This window comes from Abramis brama (assembly GCF_963993115.1).
Source record: "Abramis brama genome assembly, chromosome: 16".
NCBI classification, from domain to species: Eukaryota; Metazoa; Chordata; class Actinopteri; order Cypriniformes; family Leuciscidae; genus Abramis; species Abramis brama.
The window spans coordinates 16,466,868-16,490,473 of record NC_139978.1 but is presented as its reverse complement, the minus strand read 5'-3'; the positions used below and the strand labels follow the sequence as shown (position 1 = coordinate 16,490,473).

Here is a 23,606-nt window from a genome sequence, read left to right as displayed (position 1 = left end):
ACAAAACCATTAATGAAACTAACTAAAACTAAATTTACATTTATAGGACATTTGAAAATTATGTTAAAATATAAAGTGTGTGTGTGTGTGTGTGTGTGTGTGTGTGTGTGTGTGTGTGTGTGTGTGTGTGTGTGTGTGTGTGTGTGTGTGTGTAATGTTTGATCACTCTATTGCATCATTGCTGAAAGTAATCTTGGTGACCGTACATTTTGAGTGGTACTGTATATATATTTAATATTTAAGATGTAAGGGAAATACATAACTTTTTTATTTGGTTACACCTCATGACATTTTTCATTCATGACATGACATTCAAGTCATTCAAGTTACACTTTTTTATTTTAAAAGTGTACATTTCTAAGAAATAGTGTTTTTTTTGTGTGTGTGTGTGTGTGTGTGTGTGTACATGTATAATGTTTGATCACTCTATTGCATCATTGCTGAAAGTAATCTTGGTGACCATACATTTTGAGTGGTACTGTATATATACACTGCTCAAAAAAATAAAGGGAACACTTAAACAACACAATGTAACTCCAAGTCAATCACACTTCTGTGAAATCAAACTGTCCACTTAGGAAGCAACACTGATTGACAATCAATTTCACATGCTGTTGTGCAAATGGAATAGACAACAGGTTGAAATTATAGGCAATTAGCAAGACACCCCCAATAAAGGAGTGGTTCTGCAGGTGGTGACCACAGACCACTTCTCAGTTCCTATGCTTCCTGGCTGATGTTTTGGTCACTTTTGAATGCTGGCGGTGCTTTCACTCTAGTGGTAGCATGAGACGGAGTCTACAACCCACACAAGTGGCTCAGGTAGTGCAGCTCATCCAGGATGGCACATCAATGCGAGCTGTGGCAAGAAGGTTTGCTGTGTCTGTCAGCGTAGTGTCCAGAGCATGGAGGCGCTACCAGGAGACAGGCCAGTACATCAGGAGACGTGGAGGAGGCCGTAGGAGGGCAACAACCCAGCAGCAGGACCGCTACCTCCGCCTTTGTGCAAGGAGGAGCAGGAGGAGCACTGCCAAAGCCCTGCAAAATAACCTCCAGCAGGCCAAAAATGTGCATGTGTCTGCTCAAACGGTCAGAAACAGACTCCATGAGGGTGGTATGAGGGCCCAACGTCCACAGGTGGGGGTTGTGCTTACAGCCCAACACCGTGCAGGACGCTTGGCATTTGCCAGAGAACACCAAGATTGGCAAAATCGCCACTGGGGCCCTGTGCTCTTCACAGATGTTGCAGGCAGCAGAACGTTCTCCATGGCGTCTCCAGACTCTGTCACGTCTGTCACATGTGATCAGTGTGAACCTGCTTTCATCTGTGAAGAGCACAGGGCGCCAGTGGCGAATTTGCCAATCTTGGTGTTCTCTGGCAAATGCCAAACGTCCTGCACGGTGTTGGGCTGTAAGCACAACCCCCACCTGTGGACGTCGGGCCCTCATACCACCCTCATGGAGTCTGTTTTTGACCGTTTGAGCAGACACATGCACATTTTTGGCCTGCTGGAGGTCATTTTGCAGGGCTCTGGCAGTGCTCCTCCTGCTCCTCCTTGCACAAAGGCGGAGGTAGCGGTCCTGCTGCTGGGTTGTTGCCCTCCTACGGCCTCCTCCACGTCTCCTGATGTACTGGCCTGTCTCCTGGTAGCGCCTCCATGCTCTGGACACTACGCTGACAGACACAGCAAACCTTCTTGCCACAGCTCGCATTGATGTGCCATCCTGGATGAGCTGCACTACCTGAGCCACTTGTGTGGGTTGTAGACTCCGTCTCATGCTACCACTAGAGTGAAAGCACCGCCAGCATTCAAAAGTGACCAAAACATCAGCCAGGAAGCATAGGAACTGAGAAGTGGTCTGTGGTCACCACCTGCAGAACCACTCCTTTATTGGGGGTGTCTTGCTAACTGCCTATAATTTCCACCTGTTGTCTATTCCATTTGCACAACAGCATTTGAAATTGATTGTCAATCAGTGTTGCTTCCTAAGTGGACAGTTTGATTTCACAGAAGTGTGATTGACTTGGAGTTGCATTGTGTTGTTTAAGTGTTCCCTTTATGTTTTTTGAGCAGTGTATTTAAGATGTAAGGGAAATATATATATATTTTTTATTTGGTTACACCACATGACATTTTTCATTCATGACATGACATTTAAGTCATTCAAGTTACTCTTTTTTATTTTAAAAGTGTACATTTCTAAGAAATAGTGTGTTTTTGTTTGTCATGTACATCCTTACTGACCCATATATAAATAGCTGACAAAAGCATCTATAAATGACTTTGGGATGATGACAAGTCTACTGCTTAGACATGATTATATTTCTAAGAAACGTAATACACATAGGAATAAGGGTGTTTGTTTACACGGTCTCTATTTTTATCTGCTTTCAAAAGCTTGTGTATAACTCTAAGATTTGATATCTAAACCAAAGGCATTTTGAAAACATTCCTACTAATCTGCAGATTAAACTAACCCACTGACTGGGTTGCCGCTAACATCGCTAACATTTCTGGACTGCTAGCAGCTGTTCCTACATTAATATACAACAGATTATTCCCATTGCACTGACTACATTTTGGGAAATTCTCACTGAGCGTGTCTGCTTGTAAACAAGCTTTGCCATTAAGCTGAAAGTCCATTCACACCCAAAAAAAACACACCATAGAAATACAATAAAACTGAAACAAAACAAAACAAAACTGCAATACAGCCAGAAGGTGTTTTCTACAACATCAAAGAACATCTACTTTCCCTCTTGGCGGTGTGTAATCCTCTTGTGAGTCTGCTGGCGTGGTCTAAATTTGGCTCGGTGGCTCACTAGACCCAACTGAGACTTAATAGCACTAAATCGGTGGGATTCTTACCATGCTGAAATGAAGGACATTGGCCTAACCAAGGACACAGCTAGCCTGACAGATTAGACACCAGAGGGATTGGAAAGAGACATTAATTAACATGAAAAAACAGATGAAGGATGGTGCAGGTCCAAACCCAGAGCTGACCATGCCAGCTTTAGCTTCTCATCGCTAGAATATGTGAAAAAAAAAAAAAAAGACAAAGTCCCAGCGTGACAGCTAGCCCATCAGTCAGACTCAATCCATGGCAATTCCGCGACTGAACTCGGAAGACAACTCAAGTATTAGAAGAAAAGGCTTGACAGCAACATGTACATGTCTTCATCAAAAACTTATAGTAGGGTCATTTTTCACCAGTCCGTTGTCTTGTCTTTCAATAGAGCTGCTCTGTGATTAATGAGTGGTCTGGAATGTGTTCAAGAAGTGACATACAGTGAGACTATTATGCCAAGTGATCTATACAGCCTTTGATGAGCCACAACACTGGGAAATTCCATCTTTTCTTATGAAATTTGAGGACATTAGGAGGGTATTTTAGCATTATTATCTAATCCTTTAGCCAGTGTTTGGCCCAGTGAACTTTTCTCCTCTGTGCTGGGAGTAATTGAACAGGCAATGAGAGATAACTTTAACAGTACACCACATATGCTGCCTGCTGCTGGAGAGGTTAATAAAGAAACAGCACATTAGTGATTTTTACTCATTACCACTAAAATGTCACCCTTGTTCCCTATTCAAACTTAAGTAGATTCCAAGGCTAAAATTTGAAATGTTGAAATGGATTGAATGGCGTTTCTGTTATAATTTGCTTATTAATTAATCATGTTCCTCTTCTTATCTGTGGAGTTGAATGTCCACGAAAAATGACAAAAGCACATCAACAGTATCCTATATAGTGTGTGTGTGTGTGTGGTGTGTGTTTTGGAAGGGCTGGAGGGGAACATAAGCAACAACAACAAAAAGCTTCAATTTTACGGTTTTCTCAAACAAAGATATCATATGGCTTCTGATCACTGAAATAAAGTGCAGCTATGCTCTTCTTTTGAATTTTATATTAATCAAAGCATTAACTATAAGAAGAAATGTTTCTTGAACCCCAAAACTGCATATTAGAATGATTTCTGAATGATCATGTGACACTATTTTAATAATATTTCACAATATTACTGTTTTTATTGTATTTTTGATCAAACAAATGCAGCTTTGCTGAGCATAAGTGATTGATTTAGCAACAGGCATATATATAGGATATATTAGTAAATGCTAAAATATGTTGAGGCTAAACACACTTCTGCGTTTTGTCCCATTCAAACACAAGATTTGCGAGGCTTTAAAAAAATCCTCTGAAGGTGAAAATGTCACGACATTGACATTTTGGTAGCACAGGATTAAAGTTGACACTTGCCTTATAAGACTGGCCTGATCTGAGAGACTTTTTTTTTCTTTTTTTTACTTAAAATAGCCATTTGTGTTGTGACTGAACATGTATAAAATGCATTATAATATAACTTTTAAATACATTGGAAAGTTATCTTAAACATTGGTGTGAGTACTATTTTACATGCATTATGCCATCAATAAACAGGCAATGGTTTGCTGCCAAAATGCTGTGACTTTCATAGAACTGTACTCTCACTTCTTTTATCTTTGTTTACCCAGCCTTAAAGGTGGGGTATGTGATTCTCTTTTTTGTCCATTTTTTTCAAAATCACTTGAAATCCTATTCCTAACCCACTTACAGCCACTGAGTTAGAAGCACTGAAATGGAAATTAAGCAATTTAATCATCTGTGGAACGGGCAGGACTCGAAAAACTCCAGTCAATCATTTCCAAGACCACCTAGAATCATTGGACATTAAGTTCGTCAATCAAACGGTCGTACCATACCCCCCTCCCCCCATCCCCCTCCCTCCACATGAATGGGTGGAGTCAGGGCCAGCGTTGGAGGAAAGAAGGTAGGACCATTTGAGTTGTGTATTTTCAAAATCTGCCGGCCGTTTTGCAAATCCCATACCCTACCTTTAAATGTCATAGAAAGAATCGGCAGAAATTCGGAAAGCTCTTGTGACTTATAACCCAAAGAGGTCAGTAATGCCTGTTGAAAGTTATCAATTAACATACCATCAATCTTCATTGTCCTCCGGACAGTTTATATATGCCATCTTTCATCATAAGTGTTCATCCAAAAGCCAAAAGAATGTCCTAATACCTTCAGCGACTATAATTAGCTGTGAACTCAAAGTTTTTTCTTCTCTTCTCTTCTCTTCTCTTCTCTTCTCTTCTCTTCTCTTCTCTTCTCTTCTCTTCTCTTCTCTTCTCTTCTCTTCTCTTCTCTTCTCTTCTCTGTTGACGTGTTTACTGGTACAAGGGCATGCCAACCTGTCACACATGAGATCACTGCAATAGCAAACCACAACCATCCAATAAATTCCTGATGAACAAAATCAAACCCGCCCTACTGTAAATTTTTCCCTGTTCGAGAAAGCTTTCACTCATATATATAGGCTACACGGCTATGTCACAATTTGGAAGAAAAGACCATCACAACTTCCATTTCATGCTGACTATAATCAGCAAAGCTTTGAATCCTTAGTAGGTATAACCAAACACTGCAGACAAAGGACGGCAAGGATTCATTGACTTGTGAAATCCGTATTAGTGCTTAATAATTGCAATTGACCACATTCATTGCACACCATTATTTCAGCCACCTGTTTTTAGAAAGGCAGGCATTTGACATGACATCAGATTCTGTCTTGCAAACAGCCTAATTATGATGTTTTCACACAGTGTGTAGCTTATTATCCGATGATTCCGTGCATTAAACTGTGCCAAACATGATGATGATAATGATAGTGTGACATCTATACAGAGGTAACACCAGTGAATCCTCAAAATGACAAGTATATGTTCCTATAACTATAATGCTCAAAGCATAACACATCATAAACCTGAACAGCTCAAAAGTGTCCAAAACCCACCCAAAACCAGCCACATCCTGGTCATACAGAGAGATTTAACTAAGTCCTTCCTGAATGCTCACTGATAAGTATCCGTTTGTATTGTAGTTACACAATTGCAAGAGCAGTTACTAACCTATTGTCAAAAGTTGCATTTATCTTTGCCCTAAAACCTATTAGTTAAGCATAGTATGGTGATTCAGCTTGACTCCTTGTTTGATTAACTCATCCGTCTCCGGATCATTTACCATGTGGTTTGGAGCGCGTAACAGGGGCACGTGCGTTCGCTTATGCTTTGCTCCACAGGAGCGCACTGCCTTCGCCTGAGACAGAAGTCTGTCCACAGAGCTCTGCCATCTGAAGTTTCTCACTGCCTTTGCTTGGGAATTTCGTTTCGGACATAAACGGGAGTATCATATAGAGGAACATTGCTTTAGTAAGCCGGACGTTTCAATTCTGCGTCCTTTTGCAATAGTATAACATCAGCATTGGGAATATGCGTCTGTCCACCCGAAACCACCACGAGTAAACGGTTCCTACGGAAACCTGGGGTTTAGTTCCCCTCCTGAGTGGAATAGAGAACTTTTCCCTCTGTATATGAGGCTTTGGATTATTTAGACAGGGAAAAGAATCATGGTCCGACAAACGCTGGATACAATTTGGGATTTTTAAGGTCATAGAGCGTTTAGAGCAGCATCGGTATTTTAAGAGGACTAAGCAGAATACAGTAATTTGGAGGGAACATATGACAGCACGAGCGGCTTCCTTTAACGCACGCGGACTCCCTTTCAGAAACAGAAACATGTATATCTATATCTACGGCTTTCTGCTCTTTTTAGGTAAGTTTTTGTTTAAATTTACACGCATTTGCCTTTTTTTCTGTAGTCGAAGTGAATCTCCTCATGGAATTTAATTCAATTTATTATTCAGTTTCATTGTTGCTATTTATCCACTTTCCTCTGGTAACAACATTAATGATGTGGCGGGATTACTACATTTTAATACCATAATAGTTTATGAAGTTACGTGAAATTAAGGTGAGGTCAAGTTCAATAACGAGCAGAAAAGCAACCATACCCTATGCATAATAGGCTATCAGTTTTCATTTATGGAAATCGGAATTGAAGACATAAGAACTTATCAGTTCATGGTACTCGCGTATTGAAATGTATGATGATGCAAGTTACATGAGCTGCATTTCATTCCCTATGAATAAATATAACTAATCACGTTGTCTTATAGTTTTACATGGCATCTAATTAGTATCCCACTCATATATATATATATATATATATATATATATATATATATATATATATATATATATATATATATATAATCCGACTCATTACGAGTCAGTGTAGGCTATAGAAAATAATTCACAGTAAATTAAATGTTTCAATAACGCTGAGAATTATCAAGGTCACTTTGTGGATTTATCACTGGCGATTTCACACTGACGAGACTTGATCCTTTCTGCGCACCATATGATGAAAAATAGGCTGAATATTTAAACAGTCCGCAGAACATATTAACCATTTACACATTTTGAAATAGATATTGAACCTCCAGTTACGCTTTACATTAGTTTTAATGTTGCAGTGTATATGTGGAACTGTAATTAATACTACAGTATTATTAATATCTATAATAAAACGTAATGTAAAGTAGCCTATACTACTTTCCTGATTTTCTTCTTTTCACACATTTGCATTCTTAGAGCATCTCGCAGCATTTCTCAGTCTTTTTATGTATTTATTTATTTGAAATATGCAAAGCATTCATTCGTTTTTCATTCGTGATTCGTTTTCCAAGGGTGTGTCTGAATATTTCATTCTGGTTCTTCTCACTGATATGCTCTGAACAGTTTTAAGAAAAAAAAAAAAAGAAAAAAAAAATGAGATTGGTAAGTATTCTGATGTATTTACACCTGTAGGTGTCACTGGTGGGTTGCACCTCCTTTACAATGACCCTATGACCAAAAAATAAAATAAAAAATGCATACATGTACAATGTTTTTTTTATTTATTTTTATTTATTTTATCTATGTCACTCTCAAACACAAAGGAAAAAGTGGAATTGAGCAAAGGCCATTTGTAGTAGTAAAATAACGAAGAAAGTATAAAGCCACTAATTAAATCCATTTTTTTAACAAATGCTAAAAAAAGACTGTCACTCACTGGTGACTCACGCCATGCTAATTAGAAGTCTTTTGTGTGATGCATATGATATTTGGCTCTTCGAGGGATGTATTTCGTACTTTGACACCATTCTGAGCTGTCAAGCGACCCTTGTGAGTCATTAAAAGGATCTCACAATCATCTGGTCATTGCCCCTGGCTTGATCTCTAAATTGCACTGTTTTGCTGTATAGTCATTGCAAAATTACTTTATATTTATTATGAAAAAATTAGTGGATGCAGTCAGTGATGTCTTTCTAGATCCATTAGTCATAAATAGATAAAGATTTGGTAAACTTCTATCCTGTTATCTAATTAAAGAGTTGTGTTTGTGGGACATTTCTCAGTCCATATGTAAAAACATATACCTGAACCTTCATTCTTCTCCACCCTCCTACATAGATGAGCTAGTGTTCTCCATGTCGGGCTCTTCTGCTCTCTCTGAGTCTGGGCACCAAGATTCAATGGACTGTTTAAGAGCCACCGAGAAGTGTAACCAGGACCAAAAATGCAGCCATCGCTTCAGGATCATGAGACAGTGTCTGGCAGGCAAGGACAGGAACACCATGTTGGCCAATAGGGATTGCCAGGTAGCCCTGGAAGTGTTGCAGGAGATGGATCTGTTCGACTGCCGCTGCAAGAGGGGAATGAAGAAGGAAATGCAGTGTCTGCAGAGTTACTGGAGCATCAACATAGGCCTGACTGAAGGTAAGAGCTCTCTGGGATTATGGATCAATGGATAAGATAGTCGGATAGATACACATGATTGATCCCAGAAAGGCAGTAGGGGAGATGGAGGCTAGTAGTCACACATTTAACATTTAACTCCAGTTAATATTTCTCAGAGTAGATTTATTTTATGGTAATATTCTGTAGAAGCCGAAGTCTTGCCTACAACAAAGCTATACTGAACATTGAACTGAATTAAACATGTCCACTGTTATTATATAAAGAGTGTTCTGATAGAAAAAAAAAAATAGAAATTTACATTTTATATGATTTAATATATATATATATATATATATATATATATATATATATATATATATATATATATATATATTATAGGTGTGTGATATATAATATACTGTATATCGTCTACGATAATATCTTAATTGTTGTTTTAACGACATGCGATATGACATTGTCGAGTATATCCCTCACTTTACAAAACACACCTAGAGAGTGGACATACTCTGCATAAGTCTAGTAGGTTAAATAAGTGTGTTTGCGCATTTAGAGTGCACACTTTCACTGCATGATTTAGTCTATTACAATGCATTTTTAATGCCCCCAAAACTCAATATAATGGGCAAAAATGTATTTTGTATTTATATAATTTAAAGCAGCACTATGCAGTTTTTTTAGCTTAATTTGAACAGCTTCGGAGTCATTGGAATGGTTATATGACATTTTTCGGGTTGAATGGTGGTCGTCTCGCACCCCCCGAGCGCCTGTGAGCCGAAAAACCACAACTTGCAACTCTGGGCCGGCGGGCCCAAAGGAAGTATCGCGTTATATCAGGTCTCGCGATGTAACAAATTGCTTTACGCCACTGCACACATACACTATCTAAACATTTATATGCTAGCCTTCTGTGTATCCAACATGCATGCAATAGAGACGCATTTTCATGAGATCAGGCTGTGTATCATACATACCTCAGTGGACATGGCTCCGTGCGTATATGTGTGTGTGTGTGTGTGTGTGTGTGTGTGTGTGTGTGTGTGTGTGTGTGTGTGTGTGTGTGTGTGTGTGTGTGTGTGTGTGTTTTGAACATTAGCTGCCAGAATCCAGTGCTAAAGAAAACACAATTGTGAAATTACTATAACATCCCTACATAACACCTTCACTGTTCATTTATACAGTGCAAGTAGAGTCCAGTGGCAGTAGATGGGATGTGCATTAGCTGGTAGTGCTGTCAGGCCCATGAATGAGAGAAAACGGTCCTTGTGTACTGACATTACTCCTCACTGGGGTAACAGCCAGAAGTAATGCGGCGCAGGAGGAGGGTGAGGACGCGCCATTGTGGTGTCATGTTTGCATGAGCTGAATATATATGACTTGATCAGCTTTGGGCCGAACACCTCAATGTGATGCTGCCATTCAGCTCGTCTTCTTCGTTCCTGCAGCTGCTCTAAAGCAAACACAATTCAGTTTGCATCTTGTTTTTTTTTGTTTCAATCAACATTCCTTTTTCTGCCGGAATGTAATTTCTGGTTTGTAGTCAAGCAATATTTTGATGCATGGAAGTGTTTCCAATATTCTCATCACTGATGCATTTTTTCCCCCATTAATTTGTTATAGTTTCATATGTTCAGAATGTTTTCCACTGAAATAGAAAGCACAGTGATAAGCCTAGTTGAGAATCGTTTTGGACCTGAACAGAGGAGTCATTAAATGCCAGGATGTAGCAGTATGTCTCAACTCACAGTTAACTGAGCACACGTTCACTGTGATGAACATAACGCAGATGTTCACTCTGGTTATGTGAAATGTGATGCCAGCAATTGATCTTTGCATCTGATCTAACGCTGCACTGCAAGAAACATTAGAGCCTCTCTGAGCAGTTTTACAGTAGTGACCAGTGTTGTTCTGTGTGGGTAGCGTGGCTCATGCGCCCTGTGGTTATGGAATATCCTTTTATCTCTGCCCTGATCAAGCAGATGCAAACTGAACCGTGTGGAGTCAAAACGATTGATTGACCTCCTTTTGAGCAGCCATGCATACAGTACCAACCCCCATGTGAACAGAGTGTTCACAGCTTATTGGTTGTACTCCCTCAATACTGTTAACTAGATGTTGTTATAGATTGTTTATGAGATGAAGATGCATCCCTTATTGCCTTGTTGTGCACTGTTCTTGTCGTATTTCATTAAGTTAGAGGTCGTATCCCAATGCAAGCTTACAAATCCAATGCAAGCAAAATCGTTTCGATCGTTGTTGTTTAGGTGATTGTTTTCGATCGTGATCATTACAGTGAAATAAATGTCTGTCCAGAAACCTAAATGTGTTCGTTCTGGCAACATTTTAATTAAATGGTTTTCATTTTTTAAATATAATTTAATATATGAATATTTAGTTTCGGTAAGATAAAAAAACAAAAAAAACATGGTGTAAACAAGTGTAAACATGGACTACATTAGTTTACACCAATGAAGGGTCATATTAAGGGTCAGATCAGGCAGAAATAGCTTTTTAAGGTAACAACTGCATGTTTTCACAGTGTCGATCTCATAGGTTTGGTGTGTTGGATTTCCCATTTGAGATTTGAATTATTAAGAACGTACAGTAGTAGCTGAGTGTTATCATTACAACACCTGATTTTCTGCTGAATGTATTTTATAAATCTTATTTTTGCCATGGCTTTAGAGATACATTTCCCAGCAGGGCAAAGCATGGGAAACATGCTGAAAATGCAGTCAGGTGCAGCATTAGCATTATGAACAGAGGTGGATACATGTAGTCTAAACCAGAGACATTATAAGGAGGAAGAGACGGACTACTTTTTATGATACTGTTGTTATCATATTTCATTGCTGAATCCAAATATGAAATTCTATTGCTATTTTGACAAACAGTTTCTCAACTCTTTGCCCTCTTAAGTTTCAAGATCTGTAATATTGTTTGCATGTTCCCATCATCGAAAATAGTTGCATGGAGGTTTTACCTTACCTGAAGGTTTAGTGCTAAAATCCGTATGTGCACACATTTCACTCATTTTTTTTTTCTCACTCTCCATCTGGTCGTCTTTATAGCGATCCATCCATTCATCCATCATTGTATCTGCCAAGCCTAAATAAGCACGAGAACACTCCATGGCAGAGTAGAGGGAAGTGTATACTGTTTACCTTTGGGTCCTGAGAGCCGAATTCATTCCATTCTCCACCAACATCATAACAATAGATTAGATAGTTGACAAAGAGTAATTGCTTTCTGCGGTATGTGTGCAACGGTGAGGTGGAAAATCAGTACAGAGGCATGACCTGATATGGGAATAGTATAAGATTTCATTTAAAGGCTCCAGTGTTTCAAGGCCCTGTATCCTCTATAGGATGAATATGTGTGTGCAGTTCAATGGTACTGGTGAAAAGCCCCCTGTTGCTATGTAAGGTTATGCAAGCTCTGTTGTCCAGCCTGTCTGAGGTTAATCATGAATACCTTGAATTTAAACACAAGGGAAAATAATGTTTGCATACGGAACAAGCTGGTCTAACTACCTCCAAATGGCCACACATTACTACTTCACGGAGTGAAAGCTATCTGTTAGCATTCCCGTTTATCTCAGCATCACTTGATATTGAATATGAATCTTTGCGCATAGACATGAAGTTGTTATTAGTTAAGTATTATAAGTAGACTGTCTACTTAATATCTGCTAACTCTTTATTGTGATATTGTAACAGACATTCTACTGACTATAAGTTACTTTGCAAGTACATGTCAACTACTAACCTTAACCCCTTATTCTTCTAACCTCAACCCTACACCTAATACTCTAATGAGAGTTAGTTGTAAGGCAAGGCAAGGCAAGTTTATTTATATAGCACATTTCATACACTATGGCAATTCAAAGTACTTTACATAAATTAATTAAAATAATCACAAAATAAAAGCAAGGCAAATTAAAACAGTTATAAAAAGAGATATATAATACAGTTATAAAATGAATTAAAAGATGATACATAGATAAACTTATCATCTGGCAAAACACCGGTGTATCATATTTTTCACAACTCCCAATTTTACTCTGAGATTTTCCCATGGTGATTAAACTGTGCCTGTGGTGTTATTTCGGCGCCTAATAAATCTATTGGACGTCTCTGATGGACCCGATTTTTCCCTAAAAACGGACAGGAGGAGCTCTAGGACTGACTCACGGGGTAACCTCGGGTTCACTGCCCCATCAGTCTGCACCTCAAAAAATAAATAAATAAATAAATTGGCCATCAATGGAGAAAGAGGTTTTTTTTTCCGTTTTTTACAAACTAATGTGTTCATCTCATCCATGTTAACCACCAATTTCCATGGTTTTTCCATGACTTTTCAAGTATTTTGTGATGGATAAGGACTTTTAATAAACATTTAACAGGGACTGCACTCACAATCCGAGTGATTTATAGCCTATTAATATTTATGTTCATTATCAAGATTTCCAATCCTTTTCTATGAATTTTACAGGCTTGGAAATGACCATTTTCAAATGACTTAATTTTTAAACATCCTTAAAATGAGACAAATTTACTAGGCCTAATAGATTTCTGCAGGGATGACATTTTTTTGTAGGCCAAAATGCGGAAATGAGTTGTGATCTGGGAAATGATAACTTTCGCCTGCTAGCATTGAAAGCATACAATCCCACCCTCCCTGCAAATCGCCGTCCAAAGCCACACCTCGTCCAAAACACATGAACGCACAGACTAGAAGCGAGATGAACAGAGACAATGTTATTGGATTACATCATGTGTCATTCACCTGTGAGAAAACTTTACAGTACAGTGAGGGGAGAAACAGAAGTACTTGCTTGCATATATAAGTATGTGATTGTGAAATTACTTCAGTTCAGAAGTTGACCTTGACATAAAGGAAATAATGCACTGTATTTCAGCTTTATTCATATGCGATTATAAGAGCAAAACAGTCAAATCTCACTGAATTATTTGGATAGGGCAAAGTCAGCAGTTCATAGAACTGTACTGCCAAACTTGAAATGTATAAGGTTGTTAGGTTGTTGTTGTCTGAACAGCGTACGTGAAACACTCTGATGACGTATTATGTCTGCGTGAACAGGCTGCGCAGTGGTCAGTCAACGCAAACACACGTTGACTGACATTAAAAACTCATGGTATCATTTCATTCGGACCGAATGCAATGATTGAACGAACATTTTATGGTCCTACCAACGATATACATTTTATAGTCCTACCGACGATATACATTTTATGGCCCTTCCACAGATGATATATATTTATAAAAATACAGACCGCTTAACATGGTGATTGCTATCAGGATATGAGGAGACTTTCAACCAGCATAAAAAAAAAAAATAGTTCTGTATAGAATCACCTTTTGCACCTTTAAGTGGTTCCATCGTCCCAAAGTCAATGTTTTTTTGTTTTTTTTTATGGGTTTTTGGTGAAATGTCTTAAGTTTTATTCAGGCATTTCAAGTTTTCAAGTTTTATTAAATACATCGGTAATACCCCTTGGTGATTTTTTTTATGACATTGAAGTCACGTGACCGTGGTGTTGTTTGTTTATAGCCCACATTTAGTTTAGTTTAATTTCTTTTCTTCGTTTAAGAATCATACACTTTTCTTGGTCACAGCTTATTTTCTAGCCTGACTACGTCAGACTTCGTACTTCCGCTCAATTTCATTTCGCTTCTGTACTCAGTCTGAGACAGCGTAATAGCTTTCCGTTTTCCTCCGGCCTGAAAACAGCCGGCCAATCAACGAACAGAGGGCGGGCTGAGAGCCGTGACGACGTAAACACTGATTTTTCAGCTTTATTTTTTATTTTTTATTTAGCGGATGCGTAGATTTACTTCACATAATCTGCAAAAGTCGTTCACAGCCATGTTCACTCCGGTATTTCGCTCGATGGTTTTGTTTTCGCATCATACATGTGTTTACAGTGGAAGTTAGATGCGGCTGAGCATGCGCATAACACACGCCATAACCAAACGTTATGTGATTGGCTTACGGGTAACCAGATTTTAAACTTCAGACAAGCGCCCCCCCGCGAGAAAGAAAATGCTTTTCAATTATGCCATGCCAGACTCTTTCTACGAAGCAAAGCGAAGTAGCAGAGTTTGGTATTACCAGGCTACTTATTTTCTGCAATATCCCAAAAGTCAATGGAAAAATCCTATAGTTTTTCTGTTTAGTTTGTTACAATGTTATTTTTGTAGTCTCAACCCCTACTGATTTGAAATCAAACAATCCAACTTGCACGTGCACGTGACATCACCATTGCAGCAAGCTAGCTTGGAATATGGAAAAGCTTACATTCGGTGGCTAGATATATTGATATTACTTAGTTTCGGGAGAAAATATGACAAGAGCATTGTGGTCAAATGTAAGTTGTGGCATTACTTTACTCTGACATTACATGGCTTGCCCATCCACATCCCTTAGATCCCAATATACATAATACCCACCTATCAAAAGTCTTTCTTTTTATGAGCTTCATGTTTCTTGTGTAAAAATATTTCTATGGGTTAGTTAGGTACAGAGACATAACGTGGAAATGTAATGGAACTTCGTCATCGGAAACGACAAGGCTGGTTATCAGCACGTAATATGAGTGGCATATGTGCAACAAAATATCTTTTTCTTTATCATAACAGTGACTCCAATAGAGAAAACACAGGGAGACAGCACACTAATATGCTTACCAGATCACATAATTCAGTGGAAAATGAACAGAAATGATGACTCGCTAAAGAGATACTCACTAAACGTGTAAATATACTGTACCAATATAACATGCACTGAGAGGCGCACATGCAATTACCAATTCTGTGGGGTGTAACGGAATTATTTGGTCTTTTAATCAAGAATGAATGTTGATTGAGTACTCCCTGAACTGCAGTACTTTACTAACAGCATTAGTGATGCTTTATCACCCGCAGTAGCTTGAGTTGTGCTCTTGTGGACACTGAGAGTATGGCACAGAATCAGTCAAAATTAATTTGAACCATTGTGCAGTGAACCTGGTTCAACTTAACAGGAAGCTAATTGATTTTGACACAAGCTCCCCCGGTTGTCTTACCAAAGACAAACACTTAAGTAATTTTACCATAGGGAAAACTGGAGAAAGCCACTGAGCAGTAAGAAAGGCTTGTGATCTGATTGTATACCTGAAGGAGGTTCTGTCTTAAGATACAGATGAATAGGGTTAGGGGAGTTACTGCGATCACAGATCTGTTCTTCAAAGTTGAGAACTTAAGAGAGACTCCTCTAAACAGTACATCAAATTATGTAGGCTAAGTGCTGCTGATCGTGACAAACATACAGATGGCAGAAACCTTTTGAGAATTCAAGAAACAAAGTAAAGATTTAAAAGTTTTGAAGTTCCAGTTCAAAATGTAGAGGATTTCCATCTTTTATCCACGTAATAACCTCCCAATGCCATACAAATTTCATACTTTTATATATAATGGGATTTTCTATGGTAAAATTAGGTCTTCCAGTGAATCTCGGCCATTTACACCACTGGCTAAAAGATGCCATGTGGTCAGTTAGCATCATGTATTGAGCGTTGTGAATGTGATTACATATTTGATTGTAATGATTTCAATATAAGGATACAATTTTGACAGTGTGTCCTTTCTGTGTAAATGGAATTGCAGAATTATTGTTTCCCTGAACCAGGGTTTTTATCGTTAACTAAAACAAACTAAAACTGAACTAAAAATAAATTAAACATAAATAGTAGGGGTGTGACGAGATCACGTGTTACGAGATCTCGCGAGATTAAAACGCGACGAGATTTCTCGTCGAGGTAAAACTTTGTCTCGTGAGTTGTTGTGATGTCAGCGTGATGGAGCGTGAGGGTGAAATTAGTATTGAAGATGCCCCTGGCACGTTTAAATCATTTGTGTGCCGGGCCAATCACACACACACACACTCCGCGCACACACACACACACACACACACACACACACACTCACTGTCCCTCGCTCACTCACTCACTCACTCGCACACACACACACACGCTCACTCGCGCACGCACACTCACTGTTGCTCGCACTCTCACTCACTCGCGCACACTCACTCTCGCTCACACTCAACCCGTCGTGGAGGACCGTTAAAATTAAACATGCTAGTCTTTCTGTCGTGATGTCCTGAAGCATCACAGACGCGTTGTCGCCCACTATGACACACTAACTTATACGAAATGAAACGATCGAATCTTGCGTCCCGACGCCCGTTGTCCTTTACGAATCTCCACGAAACGGATCGTGCCAAAATCGCGCTAAAATAGTGTAATCTGAACCAGGCAGGTAATAAACATTTGACCTATGGCGCAAAGAACCTATTGAAGCACTAAGACATGGGAACAGTATAGCTAACATTCACATATCACAAGTCATATCGACATCGCAATATTAAACAATGTTATCGCACATCGCAGCTTTTCCTCATATCGTGCAGCCCTAGTTACTGCCCAAAGGTCTCAACTGCTGCCAGAAATCGTCGACATGCTTATATTCTTGAAAAAGAACATGACCATATCTTAGGTTGTTCTGTGTAGTTAATTTATCTCTTTTTCATGCTTGAAGAAAAAATTTGTTTCTGTTTGAACTTGTAGTTTTGAGAGAGCAGTACTTTGATTATGGATACACACTTACTGTTTGCATTTAAAGTGTTATTTCAGTTATTTATATTTATTTTATTTATACTGTTTTATTTTTTTTATGTTCGATTTGTGGAAAGGAGTTCGATTTCTCATGTGAAATCGTACAGGGGAGAAGCCAGACGGTAGAGTTTATAGCAAAACATTTTGCAGTGTTTGCATGTCCTTTACTGCATAGAATTCATTAAAATAGAAGTAAAATAACATTCATTACAAGTTGATTTTCAGTTGAATAAAAGACTATTTTCCATTCATATATTTCATCATTGAGGATTTCTTAAAAATTGTGTAAAAATCTCGTCTTGTCTCGTTCTCATGAACCCAATCTCGTGTCTCGTCTCGTCTCGTGGAGTAAGCGTCTCGTCACACCCCTAATAAATAGTGATAAAAAACTAAAATGACAAAGCACATATCAAAATGACAAAAAAATAACAAACTAAAATTAACACAAAAACTAAAAATATTCTACAGCAAAAAAGCTAAATATATGAATAAAACAATAGTAAAACTAAATCACAAACTAACATAACACTGCGCTGGACACTGTTTGTATGTCTTTCATTGGTTGGACAAACAGATTAAAAATGATACAGTTTATTAAGAAAAAAATACACATTTCAGTTTTGGTGAATGTGGGTAAGTTTCATAAAAAAATTAAAAAAATAAAAACATTTTGAGCAAAAAGCTGAGAAAATCACGTTTTTGTCAAATACTATGTCTGGATGGGATTCAGAATGATGATCAAAATTATTGTAAAATGCCCGTGTAAAAATGATCGAAATTATTAATGACCGACGGGTTCGGGCAAAGATCTTCAGTTTTACCATCAACACCCCCAAAGCTTCACAGTCCTATAGCTCGTCCTGGGTCGACATTTCATTCGGTAACATTAGGCAGTTTTGATTCATATGCTGTTGATCATGTTGTTTGGTATATGCATTTGCTTACATATGCTATTGCTTGTTTCTGCTTCTTCTTCACATGTCTTTTGATCAGGAGATTCAGTTCTCTTTCAGAAGATACGAAATAGCGCCCCCTACTGTATAACAGTGAAAACACGGAAAGACGGAAATTTATGTCAATGGTGGGGAAGCGATGTCTCATAAATTACAGAAATTTCCATCAGTGGCAGGGAAAGAGTTAATGAACAGCTAAACTATAATCTATAATATGTACATAATATGTTTCATTTGAATGACATGTTCTAGAAGAATTCCCTAATCATGTTACAGTTCTATTATCATGTTCCTTTGATCTTTTGTTTTTATTTTATGGAAGTTGACTTCTGTTCAATTTAAATGTCAGCCTTAGCCTCCATCTTATTCTGGTTCCCATGGATACCCTGGAATCTCTACATATGCAATAAATACCTGAGGATACCTGTAAATTAAATGTCTGTAATTCCCTATAACCTGCTGGTCCACAGTAATAGATCCATCGCCTCAGGGGACGTACAAGACTAGACGGAATGACACCTCATGTCTTTCTAAATATTTTTTTTCTGAGACTTACAATCTAGTTCATTTTAAATTTCAATTCGAAAGCCAAAGATGGATGACTTTTGCTTCAAGGTCTCTGTATTTTGAGCAGAGGTTGACAGGTACCTGAGCAGGTGAATAAGCTGAACAAAATCAGTGTGATTTCAGCAGCAAGGTCAAGCCTCAAGTATTAAGAGCTCCTTCAAGGTCAAGGTTACCGGGGCTAGCGATGGAATTGTAACAGCATAGGGTTCCCACAATCACACTGCAGTTTTTTCCAGCATTCTTTGTCTTGTTTTCAGTAAAAAATATGTAAACATCATTAAAACAAAACCAGTATATATTAAGAAAATTTTGAAATTTCATGATATAATGAATGAATAAAATTATGTTTTATTTAGCTTTATGCTTAAAACAGTAAATATTAAAACATTAAAACAAGGTACATATATTTATTAATATTAAATATTAAGAGTTTTTTTTTTTTTCACCATTGGAGGATTGCTTTATTTTGACTTGAGCATAAATATATTAAAACTTAATGAGGTTTTTGCTTAAAAAAGAGAAAAAAATGGCAGTACGGTATAAATAAAGGTTCCTTTAACATCAATTGCACAAAAGATTCTGTATAATGGGAAAAGGTTAAAATGTTCTTCAAACCTTTCATTGAAAGGTTCTTTTGCTGCAAAAAACACACACAAAAAAACCCACTTGATATAATATATGTATAATATATAATAAAATATAATAAAAATATATGACATATATAGACACACACACACACACACATATTCAATTGAAAGCATGTTCTTGAACAATTTTGTGTTTAAGTATTTTTAAATATTTAATGTAATACTTAAATACTTTCGCAATTACATTTTTTTTTTTTTTTGCTTTGAAAAATAGATTCACAGATTTGCTATTTTCAAACAAGTCAAGGAAAGGTTAGGGAAATCTCTATAATGAGCATAATTTTTTCTAGATATGCTGAGCTCTAAGATATTTAATGGTCTTGAAATTGCTCTTTGTGATTGCGGTTTCTATAAAATGATTGTTAAAAATCCTTATCCGTCACGAACCATTGGAAAAAATCATGGAAATACACTGATTAAAATGTATGGGAACCCTGACGGCTGGAGACTTGTGAGTTCAAACCCTGGAGGGTCTGTCGTTTCCCCAATGGTACCATAGCAAGTAAAAGGAAAAAGGAGGAAAAGGAAAAAGAAAAAAAAAACAGTATGTATTGCTTTCTGGCATTTTTTTTCCCCTCTCCGTGTGCCGGCTCTCTCTCAAGCTATGATACTAACGCCAAGCACAAAGTATCTTTCCCCAGAATCTAGCTATTAACTCTATGACCGATAGCAGCAGTCAAAGTCTATTACCTCAGTCATCCACTTTCATAAGGACAGGCTGGCCACAGGGAGGCGATAGGATGCCTCACCCCCACCTGGTCTATTTGTCCTCTGCTTCCTCCCTTTTGCCCCGAACCCAACCCACCACCCCCCTCCCACCCCAGTCTACAGCCACTAAATCATCAGCGCTGGCCCTAGGGCAGCTCAATAGCTCTACACTGGATCACAGACGCTTTCTAAAACTGCCAACCAGCCGGGTGGACCCACATCCACACACACACACAAGCTCCCACATTTTCCCTAGAAACATTTCGGTGCATGTGTTTATGTGTACAGCGGAGAAGAAATACGATGACAGGCACAGCACTTGTATCTCCTTGTGAATCCCTTTTTAATGATTTCCATTACTGTAAGTGGAGATGCAGCGAGACAGTAGTGCAAGATTGATGAGGCTCTAGGTGTAATGTTAAAACAGTCTTGGCGCTGTGCTGGGACTCTGAGCAGGCGGTGTGAAAATGCCAAGGTTTAGACTGCATGGGGAAATACCTTATGACTGTACCGCACTGTGCATCCAGAACCAGCAACCACTGCAAAACTACATTCAGATATAGAACAACATTATATTCCCTTCCCTGAAAAGGCCAGCTTAGACCAGTGTCATTATCCAGACTGGTTTATGTTGGCTAATGATTATTATGTGCTGGTCTTTAGTTGGTGGACCATCACAACCGTGCTGTTCACCATTAATATAGCATTATGATAATAATTAAAATTATAATTGAAAATTAAATCGTATAATATATATTAGTATTAATAATAGTCAAAGGCCATTTTACTTACTTTTTACTATTTTACTAACTATTTTACAAAGTTTTGCATTGGCATAACAGACTTTTCAAAAACATTTTTGAACATTTACCCCAGTCTTCTCAGTGTCACATGATCCTTCAGAAATCCTCCTAATATGCTGATTTGGTGCTCAAGAAACATTTATTATTATCATCAATGTTGAAAACAGTTGTGTTACTTAATATTTTTCTGGAAACCATGCTAAATTTATTTTAGGATCTTTGATGAATCGAAAGTTCAAAAGAACAGCATTTATTTGACATAGACATCTTTTGTGTCTAATCACTTTTGATCAAATCAAAACATTTTTGTTGAATAAAAGTACTAATTTCTGTCAATCAATCAATCAATCAATCAAATAAAATCTTATATTTGACCAAAAATGTCTAACTAAATGCAGATACTATACTGAAAACTTAATTATCCAGAGAGGAATTTACACAATTATACAATCTTCAATACGTCATATTATAAGAAAAGAACCCTAGTCTTTTCAGCAGGGTGGACAGAGACAAATCTCACAACATGAACGTAACATAACGTAAAAGTGAGTTTACTGCAAAACAAAGGTTCAGTAATGTATGCTATTGGTGTATTCACTGACTGAGACAATTGGAAGAACTTTATCCTTCAGATCACTAAGAGTCGGACACAACTGAGTGGATAAAACAACAACAACCACAACAATGATGATGTATACCCACCCATGCCCTCAACATAGAGATGAAATGGGAGCGATTCTTGTTTGCCAGTTAAGATTTTCTATTTCAGTTATGCCTTTTGGCACTTTCCATTTCAGAGAATCTCCCTCCTGCTGTTCAATAGTCCCACTCATCTGGAATGATGTAGTTTGAGGAACAAATGCCACCACAACACTAGTGAACATTGTTGCCAGGCAAAAAGGACAAGCAATCTTGCTGGCAGGAATATTGACTCACAGGTAGATGATTGTTTTAGCTTCATTAAACTGGAAATGGATGTGCTCTTAGAAAATGTAATGAAAGAAAAAGGCAATTATTCTGCAATATGCTGAGGGTTATTCTTCACCTCACTTTGCAACTCCCGTATGAGCAAGATTTCCCATAAAGGGTGTGGGAAAAAAAAATGTTGTGTAAACAAAGAGAAATCAGCATATTAACATGCTGCTCTGAAAGAAGAATTGAAACCCAACTGAATTATACCTGCTGGCCAAACGTAGATGTTAGTAGGTGGCCTAATTATGTTTTTGAATAGCCAAATTGTTTACTTTTACCCTTTTGTTTTTATTTATTTGGCCCCATTATGAAAGTCTCAATCATAAAGTTATGCAGTTGTGGAGTTTGTATTTTGGCAGGTAAAAGAATGTTAAACACTTTATGTCAATCAAGCATGTAAAAATGTAAAATCAATTGCACATTGTGTGTCTTGTTTTGGATTTTATTTTAGAAGTAACCTGCTGTACTCACTGAAGAAATACAGTACCAGCAAAGCAGTTTGTAAGCCAATATTACATGTGCGACTGATGTAAACCGTAGCTACAACATTGTCGAAGTAAAATTCTTTATTGAAAATAGTTGTTTTGACCTTTATGAGCCTAGGGATTTTTTTTCTAATAACCTTTTGAGTGCATTTTCAATATTATTCATTTTTGATTGCATATAGAGCATACAAATATGACCTAGAGTTGCATACTATATACTGTTGTTTTTTCCCCAGCTAGTTGTCAAAGTAATTTTTCTTTTTTTCCAATTAACTTGTTTACAAAAATAACTAAACTAAAAATAAAATAAAACTATAGGCTGCGGCTATTTTCACTAAGTGTAAATAGCATAAAAAAGTATTTTCTTTGTATTCCCACTATTAATTACCTGCTTGAGACTTTGTCAGGTTTATGTTGAGGTGCTGTTTATGCACACCGATTTCAACTAAAAACGTAAAACTTGTTATGCATTTTGGCCATTCATTTACACGACAATGGCATTTTGGGGGCCTGAAAATGCAAACTTTTGAAAACGTGTTTCAATGTACAGGTTTTTGAAAAATACCATTATTGTCTCTGTGTAAACTACAAAAATGTGAATTTGTGCAAACGGCGACATCATGCATACGCATATTACGTGTTCAGTCTGTAGGCGCATAGTGTTTCTTTACAAAGTGACCTCGCCAACTACTGGCCTGGCATCCATAATACAGGGTTTTTAATAGTTTTTGCGGATCCATGTGAACGGAGATCGTTTTGACATCATTGTCGTCTGTAGGCTACGCAAAAAAGAAAAAAACGGAAAGGAAAAACATTTCCATTTTTAGTACATCCTTTTCGTGTAAATGTACCTTCAGTTTGTTGGTGTTTTAGTTTGGTTAGCCCTGTCTGCCTGCCTGTCTGTATTCACTAGTTAGTTTCCTTGTTTACTGATTATGCTACTTTCTGTTGATTAGCCTCCCTTGTGTATTTAAGCCTTTAGTTCTCTCAGTTCTTGATATTCCTTCAGTGTGCACTTTTTTACAATTATTTTGTATTAATTTTTTTTTAGTATGTCTACCGTTGACATTATTTTTGGATCAGTGATATTTTACTATCATTGATTC

General features: G+C 37.7%; 1 protein-coding gene across 2 annotated transcripts in view; it reads left to right on the top strand.

The window, feature by feature from the left end:
* Positions 1 to 5,905: 5,905 nt before the first annotated feature.
* Positions 5,906 to 23,606, top strand: part of gfra2a (GDNF family receptor alpha 2a) — an 84,127-nt gene continuing 66,426 nt past the window's right edge. For both annotated transcript variants that reach the window (XM_084138812.1, XM_084138813.1), the window contains exons 1-2: positions 5,906 to 6,660; positions 8,403 to 8,708. In XM_084138812.1, the coding sequence (XP_083994938.1) occupies positions 6,567 to 6,660; positions 8,403 to 8,708 (400 nt within the window). In that variant the 5' untranslated portion in view covers positions 5,906 to 6,566. The remainder of the gene's footprint in view (positions 6,661 to 8,402; positions 8,709 to 23,606) is intronic.